Here is a 16,814-nt window from a genome sequence, read left to right on the forward strand (position 1 = left end):
ACACAAATCACCAGTGCGTTATCGACTCGATGCACTTCCACCAATTTACTTCACAGCACAAGTAATTCCCCTGGAATCCTTACCTCATGTCGTAGTGCAGGTTGTAACATAACGAGCTTCTTATGCTTACACTTCATTTGGTTTTCATTCAGAAATTGGCGTAAAAACGGCTCAAGTCAGCAGAAGACGAGGACGCATATTTATAAGAGTTAGCGCCACATTCGAATATTGTAGGTGCTTGGTGACAGTTGAATGTTTCCATTGGCCACTGGCTTAGCAGAGTATTCTTATACGGAGATTCTTCGCGTAGGTCGTATCCGTCATTTTCAGTTCTAGTTCGGTCTATTTTTGTGCTGTAGGGATGTAGGATTTGCGTACCATCCTTCCTTGGCATCCTCTCTCTCGTGTCCATGACGCTTACGCGTGACACTTCACCTCCTCTGAGCTGCCTTGGTTCCAAAGCAGAAATCTGCAGAAGGCCGGCAAGATAAGCCTGGCAGCGTTGATGTTGCCCCACGCACACCCTGTGTCGAATCCCGGTACAACAATAACATTGTACTCACATAATAATCCTTAACAGCAAGCAAGGGTTTTCGACAGCACCATCTGTGTGGGTAAAATATTCTAGTCAATGTTCCGGTTTCGATCGTGGGCTAAGTCAAATCCAGTTAGGTAACGCCAATCATAAGAGTCGTCTCTATTCTCCCTGCTGCCATTTTCCCATTCATAACGCATCTTTAAAATTTCGTTTGTGGTCACATACACCGCTCGCTTACTCGTAGTAAAAGCTCCCTTTCGTCGACTACCTTTGCTTTCGGTAAACCGTTTTCTTTCGAATACCAAAGAGTCAATGGCACGTGGTGATAGCCACGCAGGATACCTGGAATTTTTAGTGTGGCTTGTTCTGCTGTCGGCACAGTGCGATGCGTGGCAGGTATGCTTCACGGACAAGTCTTGGATGGAATTCGGTTGTAAGTGAAATCAGTATTACTAGAGAACAGTGTTTTCACAAACTCTGAAGCTCCAATTTAACCATGTGATCATTTCATTACACATCCACTACACCGCGTACAACGATTGTTTTCCTATTTTCTTCCAGTAGAGCGTTATCAGGGAAAGTTTGGAAACAATCGCCGTACGTGGTATAGCCAACGACTGTTCGTTTGTAATACTGCTAAGAGTTGCAGTGAAACGGTGACAGTAGGTTTAACATTAGGGCCCCCAACAGGGCACCCAACAGTGCACTCAACGGGTTACCCAAGAGCCACACAGGAGGTTTGAGAGTTCGTTGTTGCACCAGGTTCTCGCTAAATCCAATCCTCGGACGATTCGGGATTTCACCGCTGGCGACCAAGAACATTCATTCCTCAGTAACATTCGGGCACGATGGGGCTGAAGGACAATAGCCATACCAGAGTATGGAGCATGTGGGCGCTTTCATCTCCTCCAGAAGATACGCGATGCAGGATCTTTGACACACGGTTCCTACCCGTGGACAAACCTCGTGTTAACCCTTTTGCATTCCAGCGTCGCGTCTACGCAACGCTCAGAATGGCGCTGAGATAGGTACCGTGCTTTATGGAGTGCCAATCGCACTTTGAAACGCTGCGTCGAGCAGGCAGTCTAGTTGCCGCAATTCTCTCTAAACTATGTACTCATATTTTGTTTATAGTGAAGAAAAGACCAAGGAACTACAAGTTACGCTATAATGTCCAATAACACAACCAGCTCTTGACAATCAGATCATGCGATAACATTGCACGACACTTTCATGGTTCATGTTTGCTTAGCTTCCCCTCCATCTGATCTTTGAACCTTTAGAGCCGCGCAGGTTGTGTGGTATGTTGCCTTGTGCCGAAACGTCGTTTGAACGTAATGTCAAATGGTCTTGCCAGTATCGTCATCGACACGCATGTACATCCCGATCCGCCAACGTCCTTCACAACTGAGCCTATCAGCGTGTGCTTGTTTTGGTTGCGCTCCCTTTCACCTCCTATGTTTAATCATAATAACTTAGAATCTTCCAATTTGAAGGGCTTTTGAGTGCTAGAGATCATAGCCAGCTAGTGGTTGAGCGTCAGCACTGTCGGTCAGTGTTGTGCAATGTTATCGCACCAGCTGATTGTTTAGTAACTGGTGGCTTTAGGGGACATCATAGCGTTACTTGTAATTCCTTAGTTCTTTTCTTTTCTATAAATAATCATTGGCTCTCCATCCAAGGATATATTTTGTCCTTTGATGGAACAGCCTCTTTTACGGGCAAGCAAGCACGCAATACATCAAAATTCGATTAGGATGAAAAAAGAGGAAAATGAACACAAAGGGCACTGGAACTCAACTACCTATTCTTCCGGGTCCAACAGGTCAGGGTGGCAGGTTCGCTGTCCCAACCGCTCGAAGTATGTTCCGGTGTGCCACAGGGCTCAATACTTGGTCCTCTTCTCTTCTTGCTTTATGTAAGTGACTTAACTCGCGTTCCAAATACCTCCCTGTACGCCGATGATACTACTCTTGTGGCATCTGAACTTTCTCTGCCCATGGCATGTAATTCTTTGCAATCGGAAATTCGCTCAGTGGTTGAATGGATGCGTCTCTGGAAACTTCGACCTAATGCTGGAAAGACTGTCCTATTGTGCATTCCACCTCATTCGCGTTCTGATCTTTCCTACATTGACCAGAACCTATTCCACTTCCCTGACAACCGGACGCCTATCTCAATTATTAGCCACCACAAACACCTTGGAATCATCTTTGACTCAGGCATGAGTTGGTCCCACCATCCGGAGTATCTTGAGCGCCGGACAAGTTCGGCTGTTGGTGTTCTATACAGTCACATGAGCCTTTTACCACTAGTATGTCGTCGGAGTTTCTACGCCTCCTATATCTTACCCATAATTTTATACTGTAGCATTGTGTGGTGCAGTGCTGGAGCAGGAATACTTACGCGGCTTGAACTAATGCATCGCAGGATGCTGAGAGCGATATTTCGCTTCCCACTTGACACCCCATTAACAATTCTGTATTCCCAATACAAAACCTGTCCTTTACAAACCATAATTAACCGACTCTGCTGTAGATCTATACATCACATTAAACTGCTGAAGGCCCCAATGCATATTCAAGATGAGCTTTAATAACTGGTTTAACTCCGAGTTACTCCTCTTCGTCAAGTCGTAATAAACTAAGATTCCCTATTTCCAGAAATAACTCAATGAGTCGCTCGCCTGTTTTCATTAGCTATTGTCTCTGGGACTCGCTTCCCCAAAACTGAAATCATGTGAAAACAGTTCTGCCTTTGTTCGTGATCTCTCGGACCATTTTCCGTCAACCTAATAATACAACTTGATTTGCAGTCCAATCTCTTCTTTTTTGTTGTTGTTGTTGTTCTGATTTGCACTTGTTTTTCTTTCTTCTTCTTTTTTTGCCATGGCTGGCTATAATCGACCTCACCTACTCCTTGATTGGCCTTGGCCATGAGTGCGTGCGTATTAATAATAATACGTTGGGGACAGTTTAGCTTGTTGGAGCTCTGGTTGCTGACCGCCCTTGGGCTTGCAACTCGCTTCAATATTCTTTCAATTTTAGCCCCTTTCTCTCGCTCTCTCTCTCTCTCTCTCACTCTCTCTCTCTCTCTCTCTTCATTGTGTAATCCGTATTGTCTTTCCTAGTTCCCAAGTCTGTGTCCTAAGCGTATGCCACCTCGTCGAAAATGGAGCGGTATTGATAACCGAGAAGCCCTGGAGTGCCACTTCAAAGCCATCTGGCCAGATAAGCTCGGATACAGGAAACGGCAGCTTGCTAATTGGACAGAGCGGCGACCAAACGATGCTATAACCGAGCAGTGTCTTGCTGGCCAGATATCCCTTATTAGCCGAAAGTATCTCTCTCTGGTCGAACAAGAAGCCATTGCTCAGCAGCTCGTGGAGCGAGGGGAGCTTCCTAGCGCGTTTCTACAACGTTACCACGCAACGAATCACCAGGGAGAACCGGAGCCCTGCGGGTCCAGCGCTGCTGGCGCTACTACTAGTACTAGTGCTGGCACTACGCGCACTGATGATGCCCAGGCGGATCCTCGAGCCGCTGACACTGGTACTGGTGCTGGTGCTGGTGCTGGTGGTGCTGTCAATGATGTACATGTGCCTCCACCCAACTTTGACGGTGAGTCAACTGTCACTGGATCAACGTGTGAACACGTTCCTGCCTTGCATGCTGATGCACTTGGCGCTGCGGACGGTGGATCTGGTGGTGTGTCGTGCACTGCGGAGAGCCCTTGCACAGACTGCAGAGCACAGACTAATCGTAGCTTATCTGCTTGCCTAGCTAATGCATGTAGTGCTGGTATCATTGACTCTAATGACAAGCAGCTCGTGTGGGCGGTCAAGCATATCTGTGTATGTATCAAGGCTGCTGGGGTGGAAGACACTGGTAGGGTCCTTGGTGGGCTGGTAGCCAGTGTACAGCGTTTGGGTGTTGATGAGAGGCCAAAGCTTGCAGTCCCCAGAAAAATCCCATACCTCCGTCTTTCAGCTACTGTCGCAAAAATCAACTGTGGCATCCGTCAGCTGGTTGCTGCTAGTGAGTTTGACCTGTCCATAGAGTTCTTGAATCATGTTGCGTATGCTGCTGCTGTTCTCACCCTACTGGTTTGTGGTATCCCGCCGGTTCCGGCAGCGCGCATGAGTTCGCCGCAGCCGGAGGTTCCGGGTTGGCAACGCCGGTTACAGCGAAAGGTTGACGCCCTTCGGAAGGATGTCTCTAGACTGACAAGCTACCTGGCATCTGACAACCCGCAAATGTACGAGCGCTACCCTGTGGGAACTCGGCACGCTGCTGCTTCACTTCTAGGAACAAAGAAATTGGAACTTCTGGCCCTTGCGGGTCGAATGCGCAGATACAAAGCTGATATGAAACGAAAGCAGGAGAATCAGTTATTTCGCTACAATGAACGTCAATTCTATCGTAACCTGTGTGCCAAGAAGGATAGTGACCCCGAGAACCGTCCATGTATGGATCAATTGGAGCAGTTCTGGAGAGACATTTGGTCTCACCCTTACCCTGTGCGTCGTCAGGCCTGGATCCAGCGTGAAGGCACGTACGCAGAGGCCATCCATGCCCAGGAATCTGCTGTCATTACTGCTGACCTTATGTCTGCTGCGACCTCCAAGATGCCACACTGGCGTGCTCCTGGTTGTGACCAGATCCCACCATTCTGGATTAAAAAATTTACTGCTCTCCATCCAGCTCTACTTCGAAATTTCCAGCTGCTTCTGGATGGTGAGCTGGATGCCCCAGCATGGTTTTCACTGGGCCAGACGGTCATGATCCCAAAGAAAGGAGACCTAACCCAGCCGCAGAATTGGCGACCAATCACCTGTCTGCCAGCCATGTACAAGCTATTCACCTCCGTGATTGGTGAGTTGATGTGGATCCATATCCAGACCAATGACATTCTGGCCCATGAACAAACTGGCTGTACTCGTAACCGAGGAGGCTGCACTGACCAGCTGCTGATCAATGCTATGATTACCCAGGATGCTAGGCGTCATCACCGCACCTTGGCAATGGCTTGGTTGGATTTTAGGAAAGCGTTCGACAGCCTATCGCAGGAGTGGCTAGTCGAAGTCACACGTCTGTACAAATTCCACCCCAAGATCACTTCGCTCTTGTCTGTGCTCTCATCGCAGTGGCGTACCCGGCTGCGCTTGGGAGCTGACATGAGTGAGGCAATACCGATCCGGCGAGGCATTTTCCAAGGTGACTCGTTATCCCCTCTGCTCTTCTGTCTTGGATTGAATCCAATATCAGGTGAACTCAGCAGAAGTGGCTTTGGATATGCGTGCGGACTTCAGCGGACAACAACCGTATCCCACTTATGGTACATGGATGATGTGAAGCTGATGGCCGCAACCAGTAAGCAGCTTAACTCAATGATCAACATAGTATCGTGCGTTGGGAAATCCATTGGAATGGAGCTTTCTCCAGCAAAGTGTGCTAAGCTTGTGTGCCCACATGGTGCTGTTGATCCAGATCAGCCAGCAACTGTCACAGTAGATCAAGCCTCCAGCATTGCCTCCTTGGCGGACGGCTCCGTGTATGCCTACCTTGGCATAAGGGAGTGTTTTGGCATGGCGGAACAGTCTGTTAAGGTGGCCACCACCAAAGAGTTCAGGAGGCGATTGCGGCTGGTGACCCACACATCTCTCAACGCCTGCAACCTCTCTCGTGCTATTAACTCTTATGTCATCCCAGTGCTGTCGTATGGCTTGTGTATTGTGCCATGGACGAAGGATGCCATTGCAACCTTCGACAGGAATGTCCGAAGTGCGCTCCGCGCAGTGGGAGCACACCACCCACGATCTTCCACCATCCGCTTTCACCTGCCGAGATCTGAGGGCGGCCGAGGGATTGTATCGGTTGAGCACCTGCTGGAGAGGAAATACATCCGCCTGTCTAGGTATCTCCAGGCGCACTCTGACCTGCCGCTGATTGCTGCGCTGCATGCTCATCATGAAAATCTTCCGCCTACAAAGTCGATCATCTCCCGGGCGGCCACGGCAATGGAGCACTTCAACATCCTGGACATTGGCAGAGGAGTGGCGGTGTATTGGACATGCCTCTCTCATTCAACTTCTTAAAGTCTCCAACATTGCGTCCATCCACTGAGTCATCCGTATTTGCTGCTCAGGATCAGGTGGTTAATACCAGGAACTACCAAAGATCGGTTATTGGCGACACTTCCGTGGTGGACGTGTGCCGTTTGTGTGGAGGTCCGGGGGAGACTGTTGACCATATTTTGGCATGCTGCCCCGTGTTGGCACGGACGGCATACATTACTCGCCATAATCGTCTTGCCGCTATAGTCCACCGGGCACTCTGTCATCGCTACAGACTGGTATCTCCTGCTCCCCCTGGCCACTTGCCACACTACGTCGAGGATAGTGAAGGCCGTAAGTTAATGTGGGAAATGCCAATCCCTACAGATAGGATGGTTGGAGCAAATCGGCCGGATCTTGTGTGGGACGATGGCAAGTCAGTCCAACTTATTGATGTCAGTGTGCCACTGGATCATAGAGTAACACTAAAACATGCTGAAAAGAGAGCGAAGTACTTGCCCCTCGCAGTGGAAATTGGGCAGATTTGGCAGCGAGAGGCAGTGTCCGTAGTGCCCATCATAGTTGGTGCTCTTGGTGGCCTGACGAAGGAAGCGGCTACCTCAATTAAGCAGCTATGTGGAGAAGAGCGGCACCTTCATGAACTGCAGCAGGCTGCTATCCTTGGCTCGATGGCCATTCTAAGATCTGTTTTGGGTGCAGCATAGGGCTCTTCGCTGTCCCTGGTGGGCTTTTTATGCTCTGTATGTTATTGTATTCGTTTTAGTTTGTAACACTGTGGTATTTCTGTGGGTATTCGTATTTGATCTTTCTGTGGGTGCGCATTGGAGGTTGTGCCCAGTGATGAGCTTTGCCGGCCTGAATTTTTCGCCAACTTCTGATGCTCCCCTTTCTGCAATACCTGTTGCCATGATACCTCTGAGCTTTAATGCCTGTGATGGTACATGCGCCTTTCTCCCTTCCTCTCTCTCTACCTTACTTTTTTCCATATATTATTCCGTGCTGCTTACCTTTGGCTATGATAAGTCCGGTGAGTTAGTGTAATACCTCCAATTTTTATTTTTATTTTCAATTTGGAGTGGAATAAAGACTCATAATAATAATTCAAACAGTAGTTTGGAGGCGGTGGGAAAACAGTTTCGTAATAAGTATTCGCATGCAACGACGCAAATCCACACAATTCAGTAGACACTTCTTTTCTAGCAAACGAAGGGAAAGAAAACGTTTGATAGAAAAGAAGTGTCTACTGAATTGTGTGGATTTGCGTCGTTGCATGCGAATACTTATTACGAAATAATAATAATAATAATAATAATAATAATAATAATAATAATAAGGAAGGAGGAGGCCACCCGGTTCCTGAAGCTGCTCGGAACTAAGCTCTCCACCAAGCTCTCGCAGCCTTATCCCCTCGTGATGGGAAAGCTGCGGACGGACCTGGCTTTCAGCCTTGTCCGCGACTCCGTCCTGATGGTTCGCCGTGCATTCCGTGCACCTGGTCTGGCGACGGATGTGGATGCTGTTTCTGTGGAGGCCCGCATTCCCGCCACTACGTGACGCTAAGTCCTCCTGGGGTTTGCCGCTCTCCGGTCCTCTTTCATCCCGTTCTCCCCTCTTTTTTGGGGATTCTTTGTACTTCGTCTTTCTTGTTTTTCTTGGTCCTTTGTTTTTTGTAGGACAGATTTTTGGTGTGCTGATTTCGGTCGTTGTTGTGTCTGACTCTATTCCCAATATCTAATTCTGTGGTTGGTTCTCCAACTCATTGGGTTTTGTAGTTTCCATCATGAGTTTGATTCCATCGTGAGTTTGATTCCATCGTGAGTTTGATTCCATCGTGAGTTTTGGTTCTATTTGCTATTTTTCGTTCCATTTTTGAGCTCATATTTTATTTTCCTGATTTCTTCTCCAGTGTATGTTGTATTGCATTTTAATACATTGTGTTAATTTTTGCCCGTAAAAGAGGCTTGCACTTCAAATAATAATAATAATAATAATAATAATTGTAGAAGAGAAAAGGACATATCGATACGAGTTAAGAGTAACTCTCCATCACCACAATAATAATAATAATAATAATATGAAAAGGAACGCAAAGCGCAGTGGAACACGTGGAACACAATGAGCATGGTACCACCAATCGGAGAAGACCTCGTCGAGAAAATGACCAAAAACCCAAACAAACAAGAACAATAGATGTGGTGAGAACAAACAATAAAAAACAGGAAATTAAGATACCGTACACTGTTTGTTCTTTTGATGGTGTTTCCCAGCCTACAACGCAACGCTGGGAAGCCATTATCAGCAGTGCTTCGACCCAGCTGATCGAGCCACTCCGGATGAGGTCCCGTTCATAACGCCTGTCCACCACACAACACTGATTCTTATGACCGAGGTGAGCATACAGGATAAGAAATAATAATAACATGCACATGAGTCCACTCTCGCGTTCGCACTCTCAACAAATGAACATGTACATGTAAATGTGCATTTACATGTTATCGCCAAAGCCCGTTGAGTTGTAAGATTTCAAAAGAAGAATTCTTTTACATGTACATTATACTGGTAGAAGGTAAGCGGTTCTTCTCATTTGCTTTGAGTTTTTTTCATTTGCTTTGAGTTCCTTACATTTGGAAATTGTTTTGGATTTTAGTTGCATTTCTATCATTAATAAAGATGAGTTTTGCCCGTACAAGAGGCTTGAAAAAAAGAAAGAAAAAACGAAGGTAAGCGGTAGGATGTGACGGTTTCAAAGTCAGCTAACATTGAGTACACCATCACCAATGGTGGGGTTTGTGAAAGAACCTCTTGCTGTTGTGATAAGTGTATATGGTCGGGCACAGAGCGCAACGGTGCAATGGTGCTGTGGTCAATGTAAGCAGAATAATCATGCTGTCTATCCATAGTTAAAGCTGAATGAGGATTTATTTCTAATTTTTAAAATTTAAAATTTTGTGATTTGGAGTTTACTCTGCTCCAATGGATTAGAAATGCCCACTGCGGTTAATAAGCGAATCAGGGAAATGATGTTGCCCCCAAAGGCAAAAAAACGGGAAAATTGAAGGAGTTCATGTATAACCAAGGACGAAGGACGTTTGTGTGTATATTTATGCATTAATGTTTCTGGGGAAAACTGCTTAAATAATACGTGCGGGTACGGCACGAACAAATTTAATTTCAGGAAAAGGTAACCAAATGACTTTGTTGTGGTCTCGTTGCTTCTGGTTTCGTTTCCTAGGTCGGCGAAAGCGTATCACTTGCAGGGGACGTTCAACCTCCAAACGTACAACACCCGAATTCCTTCCTGCTGACCCATGAGCCATTGAAAGACACGGTGGTCACCAGTGAATACTGTAAGTGCGTTCTTGGTGCATAGGTGCACGCGCTTTCGCCGCTGTACGTGTAGTGTGTACTTTTAAAAAATGTCAATCAGGTTTGTCAGCCTGTGCTCCTGCGAAACTAAGACAGCTTTTACAGAGGCGCAATGCTGCATGCTCCTCCATTCGAATTCGTCGTGGCCTCTCACCTTCGCGATATGACGCCTGTGTGTGCTACATAATTATTATGCTCAATACTACACGATAGAGAGAGAGGGGGGGGGGGGGAGCTGTGTTGCAACTGCGAGTTTCACGCAGTCACGATCATCAGGCAACTACCTGACTACTTGAAACTCGGAGTTGCAACACAGCTTCCCCTGTTTAATTTGGAAGGCTAAGCCCTATACTATTATGGGTATTGAGCACTCTTCGGCCAGTGCAGCACGCTACATGAACATGCTTATTCCTATACAAACCGAAAATTCACCTTCAGTACCAGTACCAGTTGTGTTAGTATCGCTGAAACCGTTCAAGAAGTGCTGATGTCGTCTTCTACGCGACCCACCAAAACAGCACAGACGTAAGGAGTTGGTTACTCCCAGACTGGAGCCCATGCGTAACATCAGTTGGCGGGAAAAGCGCATGCTCCAGCGGGCAGCAATCAAATTCCTTGTAACAGTAGACCGGCTCTGGAATTTGTAAAAGTTTTGATACCGGGGGGTGTACCCAGTGTGCTGACAGCGCTCAACACCATGGCGGAGGCAAAGTGTAATACAGAACAGAACAACAAGGACAATCAAGGCTTGTTTGCTGCGACTTCAAGTTTCATGCTCTGTTGCCTGATGATTGCAAGAGCAAGAAACTTGAAGTCGCTGCAAACATGCGTTGCTTGTCCTTGTTGTTCTGTTCTGTAAACGTTTTGATAGTACCAGCCTTGACAGAACTTCGTTCATTCGCGCCGTCGGCATAGTTATTTTAAAAACTAAATGGACGATTAATCGTTTGATTCGGGATAAACAATCAATAAAAGAAATGAGACTCGAGTGGAGATCCGAGGGTTAATTTCGAACAAGAGCTACAAGTTACGCCATAATATCTACTAGCACCACCAGACACTTTACAGTCAGCTCATGCGATAGCATTACACTGCACGGGCCAACGGTACTGACGTTCCTCCTCCTCCTTATGTCATTTCTGTAACTTAGAACCCTCGGAGCAGGAAGGCTGTTGGAGTGCGCATCCAAGATGTGCTACAGCTGATTGCCAGTCAGTATAGAACGCCAGAAGCGCTGGTCAGTGTCGTGCAGTGTAATCGCAGGAGCTGATCGTAAAGTAACTGGTGGTGTTTGTGGATATTACCGTACTGGCAATATTATATGGTCGCAGTGAGGCCATGAAGCGTTACATTGGCACATGTTTACCGCACGCAGGGCGTTACATGCAAAGTCTCACAGGAGCCGTTACACAGGTTTCTATATTGCCGCAGTCCCTTTTTTTTGCGATTGCAGGACTTCCTGCTGCGTCCAGTTTTGAACTTTTCACCACGCGGTACACGTGCTTTCACAGTTTTCAGCCGTTTTTGCAATGAAAAGATCGCCGCACCCCGCCGGACGCGCGTTACGAATGCAACGAAATTTGTCGCACTAGCCTGGTCACGCGTTACGCATCACCCCCTGCGTTACGCGTTACGCGGCAACATATATTGCCAGTACGGTATAGCGTAACTTGTAGCTCTTTCGTTCTTCTCATAGAATTTAAAAAAAAAGGATTAGAATTTTGCCGTTTGCGCTACATTGAACGATAATTGTAGGCAGCCCAAAATATTCCCTCGGTGTGGTATCTTTTCCGCGATAGGTTCTGTTTACGGGAGAAGGAAAAATTTAAGATTTGAGCCAGAGCACGCCAAAATATGACCACAGACCAAAAATTCGATTTTCAGTTTTTTGTTCAAAAATTAATTAACACACCTAATGTTCACTGTCTGAAAGTTTTGGATTGATCCGACATGTCTAAGTGTTGCTACAATGGTATTATATGCAGCACTGTTGAAATGGTGAAATTCTATGTACAGCAATGGGATTGTCATTTTGCACACAATTGATATGCCCCTTGGTTCATCCTTTCCGGGTCAGTTCCTCTGTCCAGGGTCTTATAGAATGAGCTGACAGGTACTCAGCCACATCCAAATTGTCTATAGGCAGCTGAGCTAGGTGTCCGAAATACCCCCTGTTTGAAGCACCACTGGAGAACCGCCAGCGAAAACACAGTCAACATCTGTAGATGGCCGAAGAAGTTGGCACTCGATGTCCTCTCCATCACACTCCACCTGTACTTTCAGATAGACAGTATACTGCTGCACACAGTGTTCCTCAACATACTCGACGTCGCACTCATATTCCCCACACCAAAGCCCATCTGCACACGGTTTTCTCCGCTCACCAGAGAGTACTGCTTTCGCTGCATACTGCTCATGCTAGCGATGTTCCGCATAAGGGTCCTCAAATTATCGACTTGAGCAAGTTCAGGGAGCAGCAGAGTCCAGTGATTGTTTTTACACTTGCAACCAATACTGGCATTGTCCCGGATATGTGCAGCGATGTCCATTCTGGCCAAATCATCGGCCGACTCACCTCCCAAGTCAGTGTCGATGCCAATCGCTTGCCAGGTTGTCATCAGAGTAGAATTCCTCGTCATTGCAGATCGTGGGACTACCAGCATCAAATCTTTTTACGCTCGATGAAAGTGTCGCCCTCAAATGACTCGTCGCTGTAGCCATCATCGTCTTCCTTCTGTTTCCGACTCGAATCCTCAAAATATTTTATCCTGCGCATGGAGTGCGATGATGTCGTCTTCTTCCGCTCCGCAGTACATTACTACTACTAGGCTCTTCTGTCGATACATCGATGACGATCAGTTTTAGGCGACTCAGCGCAACATGGAATACAAACTCTAACAAATAAACTTACTTGCAACAAAGAATTGCATCCGGAACAGTCCAGTCGACCGAGGAGAACAACAACAGCGACTCGCGTTGGACTGCACTTCGTATTTTTTGCCGCGGAATTCAAATCGCGATTATCTCGACTTTTTCAAAAAAAGCTGTGGTCATGTTTTAGCGCGCTCGGGCTCATTTCAACTAATACTTGGGTGACAGCACAAGCCGAACGTTGTGTCAGAAAAGGAAATCCTACTCAGGTCTCGTACAATAAAAATTGGCACGGTACACGCCGACTGTCAAAATTAGGTGAGCGCTAACCATGTCTAATACACAAGAGAGAGATTTGAAGCTTTGTTACAACTCTGAGTTTCACGTATTGCTATGATCATCAGGCAAACCACTTGACTAGCCATGTCTAATACAAATTGCACAACGCCGTGGAAAAATAACACGCAACTTTCATAAACTTTTTCCATAGTTTACCCAAAAGTAAAAAAGCAACTATAAGAGGCTAGAGAAGGCTCTTCGCCTGAGATTCACGGAAAAACATTTTCAAATTTCATCTCCATCTTGCCGATAAACTCAAAAATGCATTGAAAATGTAGTCAAAATTACCCCTAAAAAGAGTTATGCCGCCCCAGCCATTTTAATTTAGCCACATTTTGCCAACCTCAATGAACATAGAATGGCTTTTGACTGCTCGTTCTACTAGTCGCATTCAAATTTCGGCGGTAATGAGCCGATACTGTCATGTAGAAATCGTAATAATTATAGTACTTCTGAAGTACTAGTAGAACCTAGATGGCGAGCGGAGGAAAACATTTGCAACATGGAAATTCTGGGCACACGTTATGCGATCGAGTCCTCCTACTAAACCAAACCAGCTAGATTGTGCACGTCTGACTGTTCAAAATCTGATGTAGTTGGAGGACTCGATCGCATAACTTGTGCCCACAATGTCCCATGTTACAATTACTATAACCTACTTGTAAAGGTAAAAGCGGAGAAAAGGTGCTCATATCGTACGCACATGTCCCTTCTCCTTTATGAAAATAATTCTGTCCTCATATTATTAGAGAGGTTAAGATGCACTTTATTTCTGACGTGATATCAAAGTTCAGCTCTTATTTGGCTCGCGAGTCGAAAAACAACGCAGCTCACGTAGAAATTTGGAGTTCCACGCCCAATATGACGTGAAATTGCGCGTCACGTCGGAAAAAAATGCGCCTCTTTTAAAACCTCTCTATTGCCTTGAAAACACAGTTAGAGAACTGGTGCGTGTTGTCAGTTTTGTGTGTCTCCTGGCTTGACTAGCTGTCCTTTTCATGTTGCGGTGTTGTCTTCAGGTATTCTCCTGCTCATCGACTGCCAATCAGTTGATCCGTCTGAGCTTGATCGACATGAAATGGATCTGATCGTCACCCAGCTAGGTGATACGGAAGGAGGAAACACAGCAACAACATTACCACTCAGTGTAGATATCTACTGTAACCAAACAGGGAGCACACTTCCGGCAACAGTTTCTACGGAGAACTGCATTGCTCCAGCGATCAGCAAGCAAGCGCAGGAGAATGCCATTCGACTGTCAACCACCCAATCCACCAGAACCACTGGCTTGGACTCCAGCCATCCTGACAGTCCCCTGCAGTTCGCAGCTACGACGGGAACCACTACGACGTTCTCCAATGCAGCCGTTTTGCCCTGCTATAGCGCCATTTTCTACACGTCTATTGCTGCGTCCTATTGCATTGTTCTTTTCCATTGAAAGCTGCTGTTGGCTTATCTTCACCCCTTCATTCCTCCTTCGCCCATCCCCTTCTCTTCCCGATAATTGGTGCTCTTCGGCATCGCTTCCCTCAATGATCGACAATTGGACCCCCACACCTCTGTTAAGTCCATCAACACCGACAATGACAAGTTTTAGTTTATAGTTTCTCCATACCGTGATCCATGAACATCACCTCTTATCATCTGTCTCATTGTAAATAGTTCCCCCTTAAACACACATCCATTCTCGTTCTCTCGGCTCTCAAGCATCTTCTATTCATAACAACATGAAGCCTCTTGTACGGTAAAATAATTTGCAGATCGGCATGCAAACTTGCGTGGGTGAGCAGTGTATACTTCTATAGCCAGTATCCAAACATCAGATTCACGCCAATGGCGTCCATATTCTCCGTATAGAGGTTATGCATTTGATGTCATGGTGGCATTGGTGGGTGACTAGCAGATTCCCTCATGGCCGCTGAATGCGGCATGAGTCGGTGGTATACCTCACAACTCACCCCACGCTAGCCCCATGTACCGTATTTTCCCGAGTATAGTGCGCACTTTAGATGTGTCCCCTTATTTCTATTTATCGCCGTGGTTGACAATCACCCACTCTCGTAACATTGGCCGGTGTTTCCGCCGAGTCTTGAGATGTTGTAATAAATAATAAATAATGTGCTATTTTAGGCCCTAATTCGCATGTGCGCACTATGCTCCGAATATGAAATGCATGTACTTCAATGAAGATTGAAGTGCGCACCCCCAATGAAGATTGGGGGTGCGCGTTATACAAAGGTGCGCACTATACTCCGGAAAATACGGTATGAGTTTTGTATCTTGTAAAAAAATTGCTGAATTCCTTTATACTCAATCTGCGGACAGCATGCTGTTTCGTGAATTCCTTCATGGTAGCCAAGTATATGGTGCGAGTCTCTCGCTTCAGCTTGTGCATCGCTGCTAAAAAAATATTAATTCGACGGGTTCGCGTACCGGGCAGGTCAAGAACAAGGAGTCGTACAACTCCCTGGTCAAGGCCCACCTTTCCGCTTCTGTGGGACGCCACCACCACATGATCAGACGTCAGATGCGGCTCCTAAACGTTGGGGATGGATAGATCAGATCCACCAACCAGAGGCCAAAGGCCAAAATCCCATTTGCCACATCCATGTTTTACTCATGCCAGACCACGAGTTCCCAATAAACTGTGGGTCGCAGCACGTCTGGAAAAAATCCTTCCGCTTCCAAACAGGACTTGAACCTGGTACCTCTCGTTTCTCAATCATGGTCTTAGACCAACCCACTGTGCCTGCCTGCATCGCTGATTCGCTGCGCCACAGCTTCCAAAAACATCTGAAATAATGATGCTATCGCATCACCTCTAGTCCTTCAAATTGTTTGAAAGCCTGCCATTGTATAATACCATTAGTCGATAAATCAGTTTCCAGGCTGTTCGGGAAGGTGCGAGTCCTACTTTCAAGCACGGACTTCTAGAACATTTCAGTAGTTAATAATAATAATGTTCTCCATTGTTTTAACTGGAAAACTTAGCCAGTTATAAATGTAAAAAGATGAGAAAACACGTGAGAACGAGTTATGCAGCAACTATCCACGACCGTAATAAGATGATAGAGAGTCAGAACGTGCGGTAATGAGGCACAAAAATGACAGGCTACTGAGACATTCAGCAACTTGAGACTAAGGGCGCGTTCGAATTGTCTTCATCAACTGTTCTAACACATTTTATAAAGATATCAGTTGAAGTGTCCCATTAGAACGGTTTCTATCATTTTAGAGTTTTTCAGTGGAATTGTCATGGCGATGATGACGTCCGATCAGATCGACCATCTCCACGTATTGCGTGACGTAGCTATTCCAAACTCTTCGAAACTAATCCACCTTCCCATCGGATGAGTTTCGAGGAGCTTCGTTTTTCTGAAGAGGCCAATAAGGCTACCTCTTCAGAAAAACGAAGCTCTTCGAAAAGTCAAAGAGTGACAATTCGAACGTGCCCTTAGCTCTAACACATCGCCAGTGCGCAAACCAACAGCCTTCCAACTAGGAAGGTTCATGGTTACGTAGGACTGAAGACAGGTAGGTGAGCGTGGCGAAAATGTGCACAAGCTAAGAGCCACGGCAGCAAAGAATGCCGACTGTTACAGGACCATGACGAGACCAATAACA

The 16,814-nt window shown here is 46.4% G+C and overlaps 1 protein-coding gene across 1 annotated transcript; it reads left to right on the forward strand.

Moving 5' to 3' along the window:
• Positions 1-643: 643 nt before the first annotated feature.
• On the forward strand, positions 644-14,885 carry LOC135825926 (uncharacterized). The gene is made up of 4 exons (XM_065338564.1): positions 644-971; positions 8,882-9,003; positions 9,847-9,961; positions 14,210-14,885. Exons 1-4 carry the CDS (start codon positions 851-853, stop codon positions 14,626-14,628), a joined length of 777 nt encoding a protein of 258 aa, XP_065194636.1. The 5' UTR covers positions 644-850; the 3' UTR covers positions 14,629-14,885.
• The last annotated feature ends 1,929 nt before the right edge of the window (positions 14,886-16,814 follow it).

This window comes from Sycon ciliatum, chromosome 10, assembly GCF_964019385.1.
Source record: "Sycon ciliatum chromosome 10, ocSycCili1.1, whole genome shotgun sequence".
NCBI classification, from domain to species: Eukaryota; Metazoa; Porifera; class Calcarea; order Leucosolenida; family Sycettidae; genus Sycon; species Sycon ciliatum.

Excerpts from the sequence above, each read along its gene's own strand:
- LOC135825926 (XM_065338564.1), top strand. The coding sequence starts at position 851 with ATGGCACGTGGTGATAGCCACGCAGGATACCTGGAATTTTTAGTGTGG. Across the intron at positions 972-8,881 it reads GTCTTGGATGGAATTCGGTT|CCTACAACGCAACGCTGGGA; the intron begins GTAAGTGAAATC and ends GGTGTTTCCCAG. Across the intron at positions 9,962-14,209 it reads GGTGGTCACCAGTGAATACT|GTATTCTCCTGCTCATCGAC; the intron begins GTAAGTGCGTTC and ends TGTTGTCTTCAG.